Source organism: Sinocyclocheilus grahami, unplaced genomic scaffold, assembly GCF_001515645.1.
Source record: "Sinocyclocheilus grahami isolate Dianchi unplaced genomic scaffold, SAMN03320097.WGS_v1.1 scaffold155.1, whole genome shotgun sequence".
NCBI lineage: Eukaryota > Metazoa > Chordata > Actinopteri > Cypriniformes > Cyprinidae > Sinocyclocheilus > Sinocyclocheilus grahami.
The window spans coordinates 90,850-110,393 of record NW_015505334.1 but is presented as its reverse complement, the minus strand read 5'-3'; the positions used below and the strand labels follow the sequence as shown (position 1 = coordinate 110,393).

General features: G+C 38.7%; 1 protein-coding gene and 1 long non-coding RNA gene across 2 annotated transcripts in view; both read right to left on the bottom strand.

The window, feature by feature from the left end:
- myo18ab (myosin XVIIIA b) overlaps positions 1–19,544 on the bottom strand; it is a 103,394-nt gene that overhangs the window by 58,842 nt on the left and 25,008 nt on the right. The window contains exons 3-4 of the mRNA XM_016282172.1: positions 1,624–1,746; positions 645–710 (exon numbers count right to left, since the gene is read on the bottom strand). Of these exons, the coding sequence (XP_016137658.1) occupies positions 645–710; positions 1,624–1,746 (189 nt within the window). The remainder of the gene's footprint in view (positions 1–644; positions 711–1,623; positions 1,747–19,544) is intronic.
- LOC107592593 (uncharacterized) lies at positions 5,717–13,694 on the bottom strand. Its single transcript, XR_001609997.1, has 4 exons — positions 13,481–13,694; positions 9,873–9,895; positions 8,209–9,020; positions 5,717–6,027 (listed from the first exon to the last, which is right to left on the bottom strand). It is a non-coding gene; the product is annotated as an uncharacterized lncRNA (long non-coding RNA).

Genomic DNA, 19,544 nt, shown 5'->3' with positions numbered 1-19,544 from the left:
ATATATATATATATATATATTGTTTCCCAATGTCTACAGTGGGAAATAAGCTTAAAATGCTGTGGGCTGTCATGCAAGATAGGGAGAGTTTAACAGCAGGTGTAGATGAAACCAACTCGGGCGTCAAATGATGGACGGGGTCAGATTACAAGCCCGATGTTCTGGTTGTCTGGGCATGTCTGTTTCCACTGCACTCATGCTTGACCTACACACACTGGTCGGAACATGAACTGACAGTGAGAGATAGTATATCTGTGATCCATTGATAGGATGGAGTTCTGTTCCAGTTCACGAACTTCTCTTCTCTAGTGTTTGGCTAGTATAAGATGTTATGATTGTAGATAAACTGGTACACTCTACAAGTACAGTGGCACATGAGAAGGAAGGGTGGAAAACACTACAGCACTGTTAATAACAATCCAATGCTAATTAAATATTAGATGAACCCATATTTTATTTGCCAGATTGTCTGTTTTGCTATCTCTGAGTGCGTCTCTCAATTGCGGCTCTACGGCTGGGATGTTGTCGATGAAATGGGATGGGTGTGAACACAACACTCCACAACACAAGGGCAAGTTTGACACAACAGGTCAAGGGTGGGATTATGCAGGTGAACTACGGTACACACACAGCAGAAAGCAGACCTTAGGATGGGCGGCAGCGGCATGGTCTGCCTTTAGAATTGCCACGGGATCCTCCTCCACCTGTCCCTATGAGACGGCAGGTCCGCATGAGAGGGCAAGAGCAGCGTTAGACATCATAACACTTTATAACGAGCATCTCTCAAACACAGTCATTTATCAATTTAATATCCTGCCTCAGCTCCACACACAGAGCATCTGAAGCATCCTGTGAATAAAAAGGGTTATTGATCATGTGGTATATCAGTATAAGGCACAACGGTCACCCTTTGGGGCGTAATGGTTATGAAATAAATATTCACCGGGGAGACTCTCATGAAACCTGCCAAGAACAGGTCATATTTAAAAAGACAAGGTTACATTTAATCTTTAAAAAAAAAAATTTACAATATATTATTTAACAATTATTAATAATATATGTACACATGGTATGAGTAACTACATATTAACATATTAAATTAAAACATTCAGTTAAAGAAACAAACATCTCTGAACATTGTACAATTTATGCTAACAATAGCATAGTTAACACAATGAGGTGATATAAGGATATATAAAAGACACTATGTTGGTGATATGAGGTAATGCATAAATAAGGTAATGTTCAGAGCTTGAGGCATGAGGAGGCAAAAGGAGATATTCATAAATCAAAGTCTTCACTAATTAGAGAGCACATCCACTGCTACTCACTTATAAGCTGATCAGTGGGGCGGTAGAAGCAAATTCTCACACTAAGGGTTTCATGCAGTTACAGCTAACCCTGAATCACCATGCACTGATCATACATACACAATAAACAAGCAGGCAATCCTTACATCAAAGATATGATATAGAAACAATCGGGTTCAGTTAGCTAAACTGACAACATAATTGCCTTAATAAAAACGTAAGCATCCATTTTTGGTTGATAACACAAGCACAAAAGCATACATAGCCATGTACGAGGGTGAGGATGAGTTAGAAAGAGGAACAGAGGGCTTACACTCCAACAGGCCACATGAGCGCACACTCGGGCCAAGCCATGGAGGGGCGCAGTAGGGGAAGAGCCATCCCCAGAGGGGCCCTGTACCTGAGACGACGCAGAGGCACTGGCCACAGGTTCCAGCTAGACCAGCCAGCCAAACAATCACAGCCACAGAGACAGCGGTGGATGAGAGAGAGAGGTAGAGATGAGACATGTATCCACAGACGAAAGGACAGCAGGCACATGGAGGTGAGAAGGGCATGCCTGAACCAATGAAAACCTCTTGGCTAGATACTAAAGTTGTACTGCAGCACACAGCAAAAGTTAAAAGTGCATGAAATGGTGAAAAAAGGGGCAAAAATGGGGTATAATAACACACACATCTAAGCTCAGTAGACATCAGAGCAGAAGGTTGAGCTATTTCAGAGAGGAAAAACACCTAATTATTGGTCTCGTAGCAGAGCAGCCCATAATACATAATACAATACAAGCTCTATTCCAAAACCTCGTGAGTTGCCTTGTTGTATATTCTCTACTTAGGCAGCTAACCTCTAAGGCAGCATCCTAAAAATATGGAGCATTGAAAAGCATTGAATTGAAACCCTATATGGGGGCAGCAATGGTGTCTTGAACAAAACATACAAATAACACAAAAAATAGTACTGTAGCTTTGCATTACCATTTGTTGCTAAGCTAACAATATGCTACACAAACAAACATAGCATTAATAAAAAGTTGGGTCAAATATTTTTTAAATAAGATTTGTATCATATTTTTATGAGAAAGAACATTTTTGAATGTTTTTCAGGAGTAATGTTGTCTTCTCTGTTGTCATCCCCCCCTTGTTTTGTTTAAAATGGATCAGAAAACATTGGGGCAAAACACTATACAAATAATTAAGTCATTTTAGTTGATTTTTTGTCTTAGGCTTGCTTGTTTAAAACTTTGTCTAAACAATTTTTAAGAAAGATTTCTGGAACTGCCATCATGGTGTCTAGATAGGCAGGTTCACTAGAGTTTGGAATAACGCCATAAATTGCTTCTACAGAGACGGGGTTTCATAACCATTAGATGTGAAGGCACTATGTAGTCACTCTGCTCACATTAATGTCCTCATTAACAATGTAGTGTATTAAACCATTTCTCCATAAGTATTCAGTCAGCGTAAATGCTGTCAAGCTCTAAAGTGCTTTATTTATAGGCCTAGAGCCAATGCAGTCAGAGCCATGTAAAACTGGATAAAGCAAATTTTAGCATCAGAGAGAGAGAGAGAGAGAGTGTGTGTGTGTGTGTGTGTGTGTGTGTGTGTGTGTGTGTGTGTGTGTGTGTGTGAGTCAGAGGAAAAAGATGAGGAAGCATAAATGAAGACAAGAGGAAGATGGAAGATTACAGGTGCAGCGAAGATCCTCTCCAGCCGCCTCTGTGCTTCTTCTGTGGGACTCAGTGGCAGACTCTCCTATAGGCCAGACCACCAAGAAGAGGTGAGTCTAACTCAGACTATGCACATAGCTTTGTTATTGAGTAATGTTATGTAGTAGCCAACATCAATTTATCCAAAAGGATACATTGTAAAAGCTCTACACAGAACCTGATTGAAACCAAAGTCACGAATGTGTATGTTAGCATGCTGCATTCCCTTCCAGCAGGCATGACATCTAACTGCTGCAGAGTGTGATCTTAGTAAAACACACAAACACACACCTTTTTGGACAAGGTTGGTAGAGTGGGTTTACAAATGCTCCCAGGAGAAGGTCTCCCTGCTCGAGTTGGTGGCATAAGTACGATCGTCTTCACCTTCCAATATCACGTCCAAACCACACAAAAAGTCACAAAGTTGTATAAGGGACTGAAGTTAGTATCCATGCAACCAATCACAAATTAGTTTCTTCTGATCTGAAATGCAACAATCAAACCACTCCAAAAGAACCATCCAACACAAAACCAGTAATCAATCCATAAGATGCAGTGTCCACACAGATTTATGTTGCTCCTAACCTTGAGTAATCAAAACTAGTAAATAGCTCTGTGGGTCTCTGAAGTGGTTTAATCTACTAAAGGCCTTCAACTCCACCTTAATTTGCGAGATCAGCACATTAAAGTTGGTTTTCCAGTGGTGACATTCAGGAACCATAAGTCCTGGGCTGATCTATTAAGCCCAAAGAGACTAGAAAGTCAACTCAGCTCAGAGACAGAGTAAGAAGTTTAGGAGAAGGGTGCCGTTTCGCACTTCCGAGAGACACAAACCACTAGGATAAATGCAGAGAAAATGTTTAGTAAAAATGAAAACGTCAGCAGCAAAAATGAGCAACTTGCTCATTTACATACAGACTATAAGGTGGAACATCTTCGTACTAGTGGTATACGCCGTTCACATTAGTGCACTCCTCACACAGGTAAAGGGCTAGTTCACCCAAAAAATAAAATTAGGCTGTGTTTTACTCACCCCCGATGCATTCTAGATGTATATGACTTTCTTCTTTCAGGCGAATCCAGTCAGAGTTAGATTAAAAATCGTCCTGGCTATTCCAAGCTCTATCATTGCAGTCAGTGGGTGTTGCAGTGCTTCAGTCCAAAAGAAGTGAAATAAAAAGCGCCCATCCATTTAAAAAAAAAAAAAAAAAAGTGTGTCTCAAAGAGTGTCTCACGCGGCTCCGGGGGGTGAACAAAGGCCTCCTGTAGTGAATTGATGCGTTTTTGTTAGAAAAATAGCCATACTCAAAACGTAATAATCAATTTAATCTAGCTTGCGCTCACTGTTGTAAATGGATGCAGTTTCGGGCTCCCTCCTAACCACTCTGCGTACCAGTTTTATCACCTTCTTATGGGTCCCACCCTTTAAGTCCTCTGTGAGCTCTGGTTGACTAGCACTATCAGTAGTCTTAGCACTGCCATTGAGGGCACCATTCACTTTGCTTTCTCCATTCATTAAAGGTTCAGGACTTAAGGGAGCTTGGGGAGGCTCAGGGCTTTTGAAGCGCTCCGGCATCTTGGGCACTTCAGAGAACTTTCTGGTCGCCATCTTGTCTCTGTTGGGTGAGGGGCTTTTGACTCTCCTGAACTGTGGCTGGGACTTGACCTCTGCGTGTGTGTCCTGAACAGGCTGAGGACTCTTGGCACGCAGTAGGTCTCTGCCAGGCTCCAGGCTGGGCACTGACTGGGAGCGGCTACTCAGGCTACCATCACTGTCAGACTACTCACCCAGCAGATACGGTAGATGTAGATTGTCAGTGAGAAAGGGTAGAAAGTATTTCTAAATCAATACACAGCACTTTAAATTACACAATTACACATCTCAAAACACTGTTATTTTCAATTATTTCCTTAACCAGCACATCATGCAATGCTGTCTTGTGTTGGTTCTTATGTAGGCCTACATATTTCTGATTCATTTGCTGTTCTTTGATGGGGCCCTTCAGTAAAAATATCTCAGAACTCTCTTGGGAAATGAAACCTACGCAGATGGCTGTCTTTCCATAGTAAACGCTGTAAATATTGCATCTTATCACTAAAGGACAAAGCAAAGCAAAAGCATTTGGCTACCAAACACAATAAACTAGTTGAAAGGGAAGTAGAATACTAGTTTCTGTTGACAAATTATACAGAAGCTTTGTATGCAGGAGAGAACAGAGATAGCACAGGAGGTGAACTATCGCATAAATACACTTTAGTGACTTTTTGCATTTAAAGTTTCTGCATGAAGCACATCTCCAAGCATGCATTTGCACACTCAGACTGAAAGTACGCCCCATCTTACTCCCTATCATGCTGCCTTTTGACTCCTACACACATATCCAGCAGATTCTGTCAGTGGATTATGAGTTACACCAAATAAACAATGTTTATCTGTCAGCAGGTTTTGCACAAAGCTCACTGACACGCAAGTTGTTTAAACTCTACAATAAAAATACCTTACTTTTTACAGAAATCTTGTCTCCTTAATTTGCAACAAATGCCTATTACTAAAATTATCCATGTGCCCTGAACACATACACACACACACACACACACATGCCCTGAACGGAGCTGTTAGCAGCTGTGTGTTCATGAACCGTGCACACGGCACCCCAGTGCATTGCTACAGATAGATGTAAAAGTGAAAGCATTGATGCATTTTCATGCACACCCCCTAGCTGATGTCACACAGTGCAGAAAGATGAGAATGGAGCATCACTTTCCTTTCGCTCCCAGAAGGAAAAGCGTGATGAAAATGCCATGCTGGCAAAGCTGCTGTCATGGGCTGGGCCGGGTAAGGGTTTGATGAGGACGGGAGGGCGGGATGAAAAGATGAGTGACAGATGGAGGGACCAGCAGACAAGAGGGCTGGCACAATGGGATGCTGGTCTTCACAGTTATGTTATGTGAGGTCACAAACTTCAGGTAAACAAGACCCACAATGCTGGAAAGAAGAGGAGACTCTTGGCTCTGTTGGGTAGAAAGAAGTGATTTAACAGTGGGATTTGCTCCAAGTTGCATATTAAGGGAATTTATTTAATCATGACATTTAAAAAGGATCCTAAAAATCAAGCTAAACTTGTTGACATATATTAGAACAAGAGACATATGACAGACCTATGGGAGGGTCATAAAGAGGGCTCATTGTACAGCTGCAGTCTGACTTCTGTAAAACTAAAGCATTTTGAATAGATATATTCCTATAAAAAATTAAAATAAAAAAAATAAAAACACAAAACTTTATGAGTGATATGATCCATTGTGACTATGCCACAATCCTAGTGCCCTCTAAGGAACAAATAAAAATTCCACTGCTAATTCACATTTTCGTGTATATTTATAAAAGTTCATGGTTGAAAATGCACAACCATGAAAAGAATCACACAAATCATATGGACTATTTATGGTACTTTTTTGTTCCTTCTGGAACCTTGAAAGCCTGGTCACTCATTTTTCAAACATTTACACAATACAAGTTTGGAACGACATGAGTGAGAATTAAATTCCTTTAAAAAAAGGACAATTGCCAGAGAGCTTTTGTTTGTAAACACAAATCATTTTCACCTCATTGTCACGCTACCACATTGCATGGCATCAGCTGCAAGGATTACTCTGGGATCCAATACTAGACCTGTCTGGTGTGGCTGCCATCCTCTCCTTTAACCCCATATCTAGATCCCACCCTGAACTCCCCTAAACCCACCACTGACCCTTCACCAGGCCTTCCAGCCAACAGACACACTGCAGCTATATAAAGTTACCCATGGCATGCTTATCTGTTAACAGAGCTCTGTAATACTGACAGCACAGACTTTCTATAAGAGTTACCCCATGGGCATTAAGCGGCCCAAATCAATATAGGCCAGCTGCGCAAACAACAGTAACAATCCAATCAGTAACAAAACCAGAAACAAACTAATAACTTAACAAAAAAGGAATACAAAAAATATTAACATCAAATATGACCGTAATTATGTAGCTTGTTGTTGTAAAAGCAGAAACCAAAGAATTTACATTCCCTGAAATATTCTATTCTCAAATTTGCCAATAATCATAATAATAATAGCAAGATTTCAATACGTAAAATCACAGAAATACTGATAATTGCTCAATTTGTATATTCATCTGCTAGATAATTACTGAAAACCCAAAACAAAGCAAATGGCCCTCCTTTTCCTCCAATGGGAAGCAAATGCAACTGGACATAAATTTGTAGAATATGTGACATTAATATGGTTAATAGGATAAAACACATTATTTGTCCATGTATAACAAGGCTACACATAGCATATATAAGTGATCAAAACAAAACTAATAGAATTGAACAGCTTTAATTCTAGATTATTCTTGAGGACACATGATTATACAGTAGCCAATTAGGCATTTATGAAGATTAAATGCAATTCAACCAACAAAACTGAATTCATTTCCTGAACCGAATTATAGTTCAACTGAGAAATGAAGAAACATATACCGAAACAAATCCACACCAGCAACAGCAATTTAGCTCAACAAAAGAGACATAAAAAGATACAAATGAACAGCTGAAAGTTTATGGCCACATCAATAAAAGCTTCAGCAGGCAAACTGCGAAGCATATGATCCAATGACTCTATACACAAAATAACCTCCTGACTTCATCTATCAAACACTCGACACTCACTGAACAGAAGAAGAGTTCAAAAGCATTTAAAAATAGCCACAAAAGTCCACAAATGAGGCCCATTTGAAACATTCATCTCAAGAGTAAAATAAATGAGACACCTGAAATGGCACTACCTTTTTCCACAAGAGCAAACCAACTCAAACAAAGCTTCTATTGAGCATGATGGCCTTGAGCACTTAACCTCAGAAATGCCAATCCAGCGCACCATTCCAGTCTCAAAATACCATATTACAATCACAAGCACAATCCGCAATTCAAACATTACAGTATGAAAAAAAAAACATAATTTAATTAACCTTTTCAAGTAAAATCGCAAAACGTGCTGGATTTATCATTAAGATTTTCCATTACACTCAAGCCTAAAAATAGGTGACAGAGCAAGCCTGAGTCCAGACCGCAGCAGTGCTCAGAGCCCACAGACTCCTCCATAGGTCTAGATCAACAGCTCCCTCATCCAGAACCATGAGTAACTTCTGCTGCCTTACCTTAGATCCTCTGCGGCAGCTCCGAACACTTAACGTCGCTCACTTACCAAGGTCAGAGTGCAGCTGAGTGCCGACCAAAGCGGCAAGACTCGTGTATGTGTGTGTTCGAGACAGAGACAGTCCTGAGAACCAGAAGATCCACGTCACACTAACCGGCAGCCCAAGTTCTGAGAGGTGCAAAGTGACAGGCTATTCCTGACTCTGCTCTGTCAGAGGAGGAGGAGGAGGAGGAGGGAGACAGCTGTCATGGTAGAGGGTCGGGAAGAGGCTAAAAATAAAACCTCAAGTACCACCGCTGCAAAACTCCTGCTTTCTCCCCACCCCCAAAAATGTAAGCCAGGCGATGGACAGATCCACAGTTGCTTCTCCTGCTCAGCTGCTCCAGAGCAAACGTTGGTCCAGTGCAGACGTGCACGTGAGGGAGTCTGCAGGTTCCAAAGAACGGTACGCAGGCTGTGCCGAAGCTCGCAAACTTTGAACGACGGTGCAAACTTTGTTGTTGGGGATGTGGAGCGAGAATCAAGGTGATGAGCGCTGGATAAGCGTTTTTCCTCAGTGAGATACAGAGGTGTAGGGTGGAAAGGGGAAACAGAGGAGAAAAACAGAAGTGCTGAGAGAGATGGTTGAGGAAGTGACGCAAGGCCTTGGCACTTCCTACACAGAGTGAATTTAAAAGCGCAGAGCACGCTGGAAATGAAAGCTGGTGTGGCTCACACCTAATGAACACGTATATCATTGCAAGAGCTGAGCACGACTGACTTTACTTAGGACTCACCCTTATGTCGCTCCAAACCCCTGTGACATTCTCTTTTCTGTGGAAACAAAAAAGGTGGATTTTTGAAGAATATCTCCCATTCTTTTACATGTAAAGCCAGTGAATGGAGACTAGGGCTGTCAAACTCCAAAATGACCAAAAAGTAATTCATGAGATTTACAAGTTTGGGGCTAGCAAGGATGCATTAAACTGATCAAGTGTGACACTGAAATATATTTTTGTAATGATGTAAAAGTCTTTAAACAAATTCTGTAGTTTTTTTTTTTTTTAATTTCCATGAAATCCTGAAAAACAATGCACAATGGTTTCCACAAAATATTAAGCGGCACAACACTAATAATTTAGTTTTGAACACTAATAATAAGAAGAAATGTAAATCAGCATATGTTTTCTGAAGGATCATGTGACACTGAAGACTGAAGTAATGTCTGCTGAAAATTCAGCTTCGCCACCCCAAGGAATAAATTATATTTTATAATATTTTCACAAAGAAAACAGTTATTTTAAATTGCTATAACATTTCACAATTTTACTGTTTTAATTGTATTTTTGATTAAATGTAGCCTTGGTGATTTTTTTATTTTTTTTAAACATCTTACTGATCCCAAACTTTTGAATGGTTTAGTATATCTTCTGAAGACATATAACAACTGTGTGTAAGGAACAGGCTTCCCCTCGGCTGAATTTTTGTAAAAATGTAGAATCGTAAAACAAGTTCATATGACTTATATATACACAGTATCTAACACAGCATGCCTAATACTGCACGCCACAAGGACTTTTGTGGTGTTTTGTAATATTTAGGAGCTTGACAGCCTCAGTCCCCATTCAGTATTATTATTTAGTAAAAATAATATTATAATTATAGGATTATTCTCATAATAATCACCTTTTGTGTTCCACAAAATGATGCTATGCAAGTTTAGAATGACATCAGGGTAAGTACATGACAGAAGAGTTAAAAGATTTATTTAGAGTGAGTGCTAAAGTGCACTGGATTAAGCTTTATTAACCCTGTCATTTATTGTTCTGATATTCTTTTCATGTGCATTTGTCAAAGTAAGATGTAAATCTAAAAAAATAAGACCTTTCTTCCTTAAGCAACAGGAAACCACAGTGCACAGCCGAGCTCAGACTGTTCTACACTGTCCATGGTCTTAGCCAAGAATCACTGCCAAAATCAATCACTTCTGCTGTGTCCCAATGAGCCAACTACACCCTTAAAGTATGTACTCTTTTGGTGAGGAAAACTCCTACTTGTGTAGTAGAGTAGGCGGCAAGCTTTAGGACATACTCGGTGCGTTCCAAACGGGATACATCGCCCTCCGAAGGGCACTTCGCAGTGAAAATAATCATGGCTGCCATGTTGAAGGGTCGTTCCAAACCAAAGTGCTCAAAACTGGCCACTTCAAAGGGCCCTTCGGAATGAAGGATTTCGAAGGGTACAACTGATGGACACTTCGGGCTCCCATGATCCTTTGCGCAGATTCTATGCAAGATGACGGCACCTCCGTGTGGGCATGTGATGATGACGCAGAAGGGCACTTCAAGAAACAGTTGTTTGGTCCCCTACACCCTTCAACCCTTCGAAGCTCTCACTCCGAAGGGTAAACCCTTTGAATGGATTAGGGCATAGGGATGAGCCCTTCCGAATGGAACGCAGGGAGTATCACGTCGTACAATTGTGTCTTTAACGGTCTGCTCTGTCGCATAGTTACACGCACCGTCACTGCAAACTGACACCAGACCCAATCATCTTATCACAGTTAACATCCTCCACATTTCATCAAATTTAACCTCCTACCGTATTGGAGAGAAAAGTAGCAGCACGTTGATCTGCCAGCCATGGGTCTTTATGCGGAGAACTCTGCTCATATTTTTTGCATAATGATGCATTTAAAAGTTAATGGCCAAACGGATGTTTATAAAGGTTCTTATTGTTGTTGCACATGAAATATAACACAGATGACATTAAATAAATATATATTTACCAGGTTAAATGTTGATTATTAATAACTCAATCCCCTTTATCTAAACCTCTCTACTTTAAAGTCGGTCATGCACATCTGCCATGTTTGTAGTTTTTAAATGCTTTTTATTTGTGTTTGTAGTTCTGAACTAAAACCTTTGGCAAAGCGCAGTAGATTGTGGGCAATACTAGCCATTAGAGTGTGCATGGATCCACACTTAAAAAATCTACTTGAAATAGTAGACCATCCGGGGACTTTTGGCATTTTCTTTTCAACATACTATGTTTTGGGTCACACTTATTCTAATATTTATATAATACTTATTCTCACATACTATTTAGGATGGAGAGTATGAGCATTGGGACGCAGGGTTCCTCTATGAAGAGAGGAGGGGAAGTGCCTTTTCATGGCTGTAACACCATAACCTGCCACCAGGAGGCAAAACTTCGTGTTTTACTCCTCCATGTATCGACATTCACTTTTACAAGCACTAGAGGGCGCTGTAGCCCTTCTTAACCTGAAGCTATCAGTGGCCAACACACCGTCAAGGGAGGCTGATTGTTTTCACCTCTTTCACTTGTGTACTTCTCACTCCCACTATCATTTTTCAAGATGGTGCAAATAGCCTGGGGATTCGGTGTCGTGTCCCGCATACAGAAATCACCCTGCAGGAAGTGGAGGTGGTGATAGTACAGGCTCTGCAGATGGTGCCGGTACAGGCCTGTGGCGGCTTGGGGTGTGGTGCCAGGAGTCTATGCTACAGCACGTCCTGAAGAGGACACAGCGCACCCACACGTGTCTGTGTGGATTAAAAGCCCACTATGGCGGCATGCATGTCTGTGTGGGAGAACACGATGAGGGGGAGGGAGAAACAGACGGGGGTGGCGCACAGACTGAAGCGGAGCTGACACTGCAGTCGGATCGGAGAAAGAAACGGCATTTGGATTGGTGAGGAATGTGAGCTATGAGGCTGTCAGCTGGGGATAATGAGAAGAGTATGCAACACAGAACAGCCAGGAACAAACGAGAACACGCTCACCTCTGCACAGCACATCACACACTCTGTCAGCAAGCGCAGGACAATAACATGTCAGCGTGCACTCTGATCCCTGTACAACTCGAAACCTTGACTCTATTGCGCAGCCTGTCCAAACCAGAGATTCCACAGTATGCAATTAATATTATCCTTGTAATGTAACTACTGAGATTTTTTTTTAATGTAAAATGATATAAAGTGCTAAAATGCATTTCCATTTATCATCAAGATCTATACTGCTTATTCTATCTATGATGTATTAAATATGAAAAAAAAAAACATTTTCCACAAATATATTAAGCAGCACAACTGTTTTCAACAGATAATAAAATGTTTCTTGGTGCTCAGCACATTAGAAGGATTTCTGAAGGATTTTGTGACGCTGAAGACTGGAGTAATGCTGCTGAAAATTCAGCTTTGCCATCACAGGAATAAAGAACATTATAAAAAATATATTCAAATACAAAACAGTTATTTTTAAATTAATAATATTTCACAATATTACTGTTTTTACTGTCATTTTGATAAAAAAAAATACAGCCTCCATGAGCATGAGACAAAACATCTGAAAGTTTAAACAGTAGCAAATATATAGTAGTTATTTATCTTAATCGTTTACATTAGAACACAGGAGGAGTTATAAATGTTTCATATCAGGCTCGTTTCTGATAACACTGTAAACACTGAAAAGAAACTTGATTGGAATGCAACACTGATTTCTGCTATGCAAAAAATTGACAAATTTGCATAATTTAAACAAAAAGTCTGACATGTGGAGTTTAGATATTCTGATTACAGTTTAATCAAAAATTTATTCAGAATAAATGGTATTAATTAATGCTCAAATTTGTATTAATAATACTGATTCATGTTTTTATCCAAAGCAAACAAATAATACATGAGTAGCACCAAAAATATCTGAGAAAAGTACTAATAAGCTAAATCACTTTTTTTTCTGGAAAGATAATTGAAAAAGTTCACATGTAAAGGATAGGCATGTCATTTTTCTCTTGGCGTCAAGGGCTTGGTTCATGTTTTTAAGGACACAAACTTGCTTTGATTTTCTCTGAAGTGCCAATCATTCTACACTGGTCATTCCCAGGGCCCTGGAAAACCAGAGTGAATCCAGACGCAAGATCAAAGCCAGGATGGATGTATACTGGGGTATACTCAGTCCAACCATCAAGCTGAGCAACACTGAGTCTCACAACGCCATTTTTATAGCTTTTTATAACTTATAGGTCATGCTTTATGCTAAATGCTTTATGGTGCATTATTTGCTAAATAGCTAACAAACACTTTTCCATAAAGAGCCATGATAGATTTATATGGCCAAAAATTTAAGTCAAAATGAATTGAATTAATTCTCAGCTTTAGTACAGAGAGTGACGTCTACAAGTCATGAGAAGCAATTTTACTGTATAATCTCGCATAATGCCCAGAGCAATTATATTGCCACTTCTAAAAACCACAAAAGCGGGTTATACTTACCACACACAGCTCCACACAAAATCTCCACCACACCCAGACAAATTCTCTATATCATAAATGCAAATCATCTTCCCATCTCCAGAAACAGAGATAAATGCATTAATCACAGCCACACAATCCCCTCGACGCAAGAAAACCACATCCACATACAAAAACAAATCATGATCATGGATAGTTAAGACCCTAAATAAATTATGTGATGGCCAGTCCAGAGGGTGTGACACTGTTTACAGAGCTCAGCCGAGCTTGTCAAAGACGCTGACATCAAGCTGAGTCATGCATGAGCTGATTATAGCCAGAAAGATCTCTGTAAACCAAGATCAGTAAAACCCCTGTGTGGGCACACAGCAGTGATAGGTTACCGAGTGGGTGAAAAAAGGTAGACTAAGAGGGAAAATTTAGCTAAAAATTATAAATAACGTATGAGTATAAAGTACCTGCTGCAGCATTGCTCCATGAAGAGAGAAGAAAGACTGCATGTACAGAAGATGAGAGCATCTTAGAGCCCAGTCTAGAGATGGAAAACACACATACAACATTGGCCTCATTTTCCCCAATCATTACTGCAAGTCATCCTCATTACCAAAAGAATCCTAGAGGATGTGACCTCAACACTGGGTAGCAAGCAAGGTCTTCTCTTTAGCTGTTCCAGCAACTGCAAACTGAAATTTGACCTCAGATGGGAGAAAAACAATACAGCTGGCAAAGATATGTTGTCTAACTCTTCTGATCTTATCCTTAGTTGTTATTTGACAACTGACCAGTGTTAACCATTTGACATGTAAACACAGACACCTTTTCCTTTAAACTTCACTTAAAGATATTGAATAATTTCCTTTCCTTATATCACCACAAACAGAGTAGAATGTTGAAACAGTTGTACATTATGGATGCTGTTCGCAAACAGAGCTACATGACTGAAGCAATGTCGGTTTCCCAGCATACGGTTTCCTGGTACATTAAGAAAACCCAATGGCATGCAGATAATGCCAATATAATTAGTGACCTGATCAGTCACAAGGCTACACAACCTTTAAAATAAAATTTAAAAAAAGGCAGAGCTGTGACCATTTAGAAAATGTTTTTCATTAAAATAAAATAAAATACAATAAAATACAATTTGAAAAGCCAAAAAGTAAAAACACACAAAAAAACAACAAAAAACAAAAATCAAACCAAACCAAAATAACCAGCAGCTATTAAAGCAGCACAGCACTCCAAGATACATTCTAGACACTACAACACATTAATATAGGTTATAGAGCTATATTACACCAAACCCATGCATACAGTAAATGGAGTGGAGTATGAGTGACTACTTGCTCCTTTTTAGATGCCTCCTGCCACTACCTTCTTAAATATGGAAAATGGGCAGATTTCTGCATATCCGCAAAAAATGTATAAGGAAACTGTTGGATGAGCGTTAACGGGTTAACCACACCTCATCTGGGTCACTGTTACAGACAGACCCTCCTTCTCCATCACAGGATGTGATTCAAGATCTTGGATGCCTTAAGATATACACACACCAACAGATGAAATGCCATCCGTTTATAAAAACCTGTCATCAGCAGCTAAATAAAGCAGTTAATCATTCCCATTTATCTGATGTTGCTATCATTTTGACATGAAATAATACAGATAAGAGGAAATTATTATTTATAGAACAAACTTTAGATGTTAAAATATGTTCCCAAAATTTGTAAGACTCACAAAACTAAAAATGTGATGCAATGTACACTACTGTTCAAAAATCTATGGTCAATAAGATTTTTTTTAATTAATGATTTATTTAGCAAGGATACTTTAAATTGATCAAAAGTGACAGTAAAGACTTTTTTACATTATTACAAAATATTTTTATTTCAAATAAATGCTGTTCTTTCAAAGAATCCTTAAAGAATGATCAAGGTTACCACAAAAATATTAAGCAGCATATATTATAAAGCAGCATAAATATGAAGTGTTGATAATAAAAACAATAATAATAATAATAAATATTTCCTGAGCAGCAAATCTGCATATAAGAATGATTTCTGAAGGATCATGTGACACTAAAGACTGGAGTAATGGCTGCTAAAATTCTGCTTTTCCATCACAGAAATCAATTACATTTTAAAATATATTCAAAGAGAAAATGTTTACATTATTGTAATAATGTACTATTTTTACACTAATTAAGATCAAATAAAAGCAATCTTGGTAAGACTTTTAAACATAAAAACTGCACAGTAGTGTATGACATTGCATTAAATTATTTTGCTTAAAATGTAAAGGCAGTTATGTATATTACACACAAAGTCCCATTTATATAAAAAAAACTATGCTAAATTAAATAACTGACTTTTGTATCATAATTGTACTTAAAGTCAAAATATATTATTTAAATATTATCTGGAAAATATAGACTTTTTATCAAGTGTAACAACTATTAGAATCATGTTATATACATATAAAGAGTATCTAACATTTTCGATTCAATTCAAATTTATTTGTATAGTGCTTTTCGTTTTAATTAGTTATAACTAAATATGGTTGTCCTCTGTTATGGGTGCGTGTCAAAGGCAGTGTGACTACAATATAACTAAACGATAATATAGTTACAATAGAACTAAATGTGTCTATCTATGCCTGTAATGAGTGCCAGACTCCTTTCCTGTGCACTACATTAAACACAGGCTGTGTAAAGTGTGGATTTGGTGATAAAGAGCAGATCCGTGTAGAGTTGCTTGACAGCAGCCATTAGAACTGACAAGTATAAGACATTTAAAAACCACCATAAAGGTGGAAAACTCCACCAAGACCCATTTTGCCATTCCGGTTTGACATTTCTCAATCGTGTTTAGATTTTGCTAAAGTAGAGCGTGGTTACCAAGCCAGCACCAGAAGCGTCTAGGCCTGCATGGCAAGCCTCTTTATAGCCACAATCAGCATTTGTTTAGCAGCCAGGCTAATTCTGTGCGTCTGTGCTAATCTTTGTGGAATGCAGGGGAAATACGGCTGCATTTACACAACTCAAGGAATTTAGCTGGTCCTTCACCCCTGCGCCGGGTCGAAGGTCAGGAATTAATTTAATGGCCATGAGCACATCAGGGACCAATCAAAGCATGGGTGTGTTCTGCCTGCAATGGGTTCACTGGAGTACCAAACACTGTATCAATCTGACAGCCCATCGGCTGGAAACATATTGAAATTGTGATATTACATAAACGCCTCTGAACCAGCGGTTCCCCATGAAGCATGCCAGCACATGTGAATTCCAGCTCAAGAGCTCTTCGTTGGACTCAGGAAACTTCCGCTTGGAAAGAGTTCTTCTGTTCTAGGAAAGAATCTTCCCAATGTTTTGAATAACAAAGAATTATTGTATCACAATGTTTATACGGATCACTGTCAAAAGAGCATTTCCACTAGTCTGATTGTTTGTGGAGGAGCTTTTGCTCTGAATGTGCCCTCAGATGAATAAAGACTATTTGAACTGTTTCGGCTGGACTTAAAATGTCAGGCTGCTGAATTGGCACTGGGTTCAAAATGACAACACTGTTTTTTTGAAGCCAGGGACAGTTCCGCTCTGAAGCTAAACCACACCACAGTGCCCTGTGCTTGGAGCCCATTGCATTCTGGGACAGCTCAGCTGCACATAGCTGTGGTTACAGTAATAGAGTGAGACATTGCAGAACTCTACACTTGAGGTCTAACAGCTAGAACCACACATATACAGAGATATTATTTTAATACCAATAATAATTTTTAAAAAATTCATTTTTAAATAATAATAATAATAATTCCATATTTATTTAATTATTTCCTAAAAAATTAATATTTTTAATTACATTAAGTGTGTATTTATAAATATAGTACATGTAAAAAATATTATATATTTTATATAATAATAATAATAATAATAATAATAATAATGCCTATATATATAATAATAATAATATACAATATTCACCAATAAAAATAAAATACACTAATAAGCACCACATTTTTTTATTCTACTTTGATAAAAGCATCTAAATCAATAAATGGAAAAGTAAAAACATTATATTATACTATACTATATTAATTATATTCTATTCTATTATTTAGAAAATACATAAATCTGTCATTTAACCTGTTGCTGTAGCATCTGGTAAGACACATTAGAGGTTTCTTTTCTTAAGGTCTTTGCTTCCATTGTGTTTTCTAATCAAGAGAGTCTGGCACTTTCAGATGATTGTTTGTATTTCCTGTGCAATACTGTGCTGGAAGCTTGAGAGGAAATTACCCCGAATGTAACAGCACACAAACAACCAGTGGCTAACCAAAATGTATGGCTCATACTCCATTTCCCTTAACCCAGGAACAAGCATCCTCTGCACTGATCTGCAAGGAAGGACCTTTGGAAACACCCATCGAAACTCATTCATACCAAACAAAGCCACAATTTCCATCATAATTGCATTTCGCCACCACGCGGCCACCAACCATCTACTTTTTTCTGTGAATAGGCTCTGATGAAAAGGATGCCTTTATCAGACGGCTGCCACATTATCATGCAGAGAACACAAGGCTCTATTAAAGAGAAGGAGCCTTGCGTCATCTGTTTTGAACAGCATCTCCAAGCATGGCAGAAGCTCTGCGCTTTAATCCATCAGTAAGATGACACACGGTCTCCTTTCTTGCTCAATGACAGCCTTTTGTCCACATGTAACAGACTCATATAGCCACCATCTGGCATCCAGGCTGGTTTCATGCCAGTGTCTACTTAGGCCGAGACGTTGGCACTGAATCTATGCATAACCGACCACTTCAGGCTTAAGATTCCCTCTATGAAAAGCTGAAAAGGCACCACAAAAGCAGTTCTCATCAGTATTTAATAGGGCTGTACGATATTGGAAAAAAATGCGATACACGATACCTTGTTAAAAAATGCGATATTCGATATGCGATACGATATTGCTTAAAGTGTGAAAAATCTATTAAAATCATATTTTAAAATATTTAAAAATGAAAATTATATAACCAATTTGTTTCACATTCTTTCTTGGAAAAGAAAGAATCACTACAACTTCTGAAAGTGACCAGCAGTGTTTTAGCAGTACATAAAAAGTAATGTCACAAATCAGAAAATGTAATTTTAACATCAATGTGAATGACAAAAAAAATGAATGACACTAATTTTATATCATTGTGACTTTGCTTTCCATACACTTTAAGCACTTCTTCCTATACCACAGCAAAAAATATAGTCTGAGAAAATTCAAACATGATTAAAAGGCAAGTGAACAGTCAGTAAAAAAAAAAAAAAAGAAAGAAAAAGGGGGGAAAAAATAACAAATACACAATTTACAAGCATAGATAAAATAAACAGTAGTATTCAGGTACAGAAATGTAATAATTAAGTGTAAAATAACACGGCATTGTGTTCACTGTATGAATTAAATTTAGATTCATCTTTGTTATAGCCGTTTTGTTGTTTGATTAACATTAGTGACATATTCAGCAGCACGTATTTATAGGCTGCTGTCCCTTTAAATCTGACTGCATGGATCCAGTATAATGATACTCATCCGATTTCTTTCTAATCTGTTTACATTCATTTAAAACGTAGCCGACTGCGTTTACGAGAATGATCGTCGAGACGGGTACTATTGACATAATTCTGTGTGTTCAAACATGAGGAGGTGATGCGAAAGACGAATCAACTCGGTGTTCACGCGCCATCTGAAACGCGTCTCTCTGTCTGTCTGTCTGTGTGTGTGTGTGTGTGTGTGTGTGTGTGTGTGTGCGCGCTTCAGGTGTGAGTCAGACAGCAAAGAGTTGTTTTCTGCAACTCATTGCACTTAACTCTTTTTACCGTCAAGCAATTCTCTGCTATATGAGTCGAACTTGACCTTTTGCAACGTTTTGATTTAAGTAGCCTATTATTAAAATGATTCAGATATCGCACGCCCTTGCGATATGCATATCGCGATATTTACATTTGCGATATTTCGATATTTTCGATATCGTGCAGCCCTAGTATTTAATCAGCAGCCATCAGAACGGGATTGCAAAAATGTAACCGAGTGTGTTTACATGC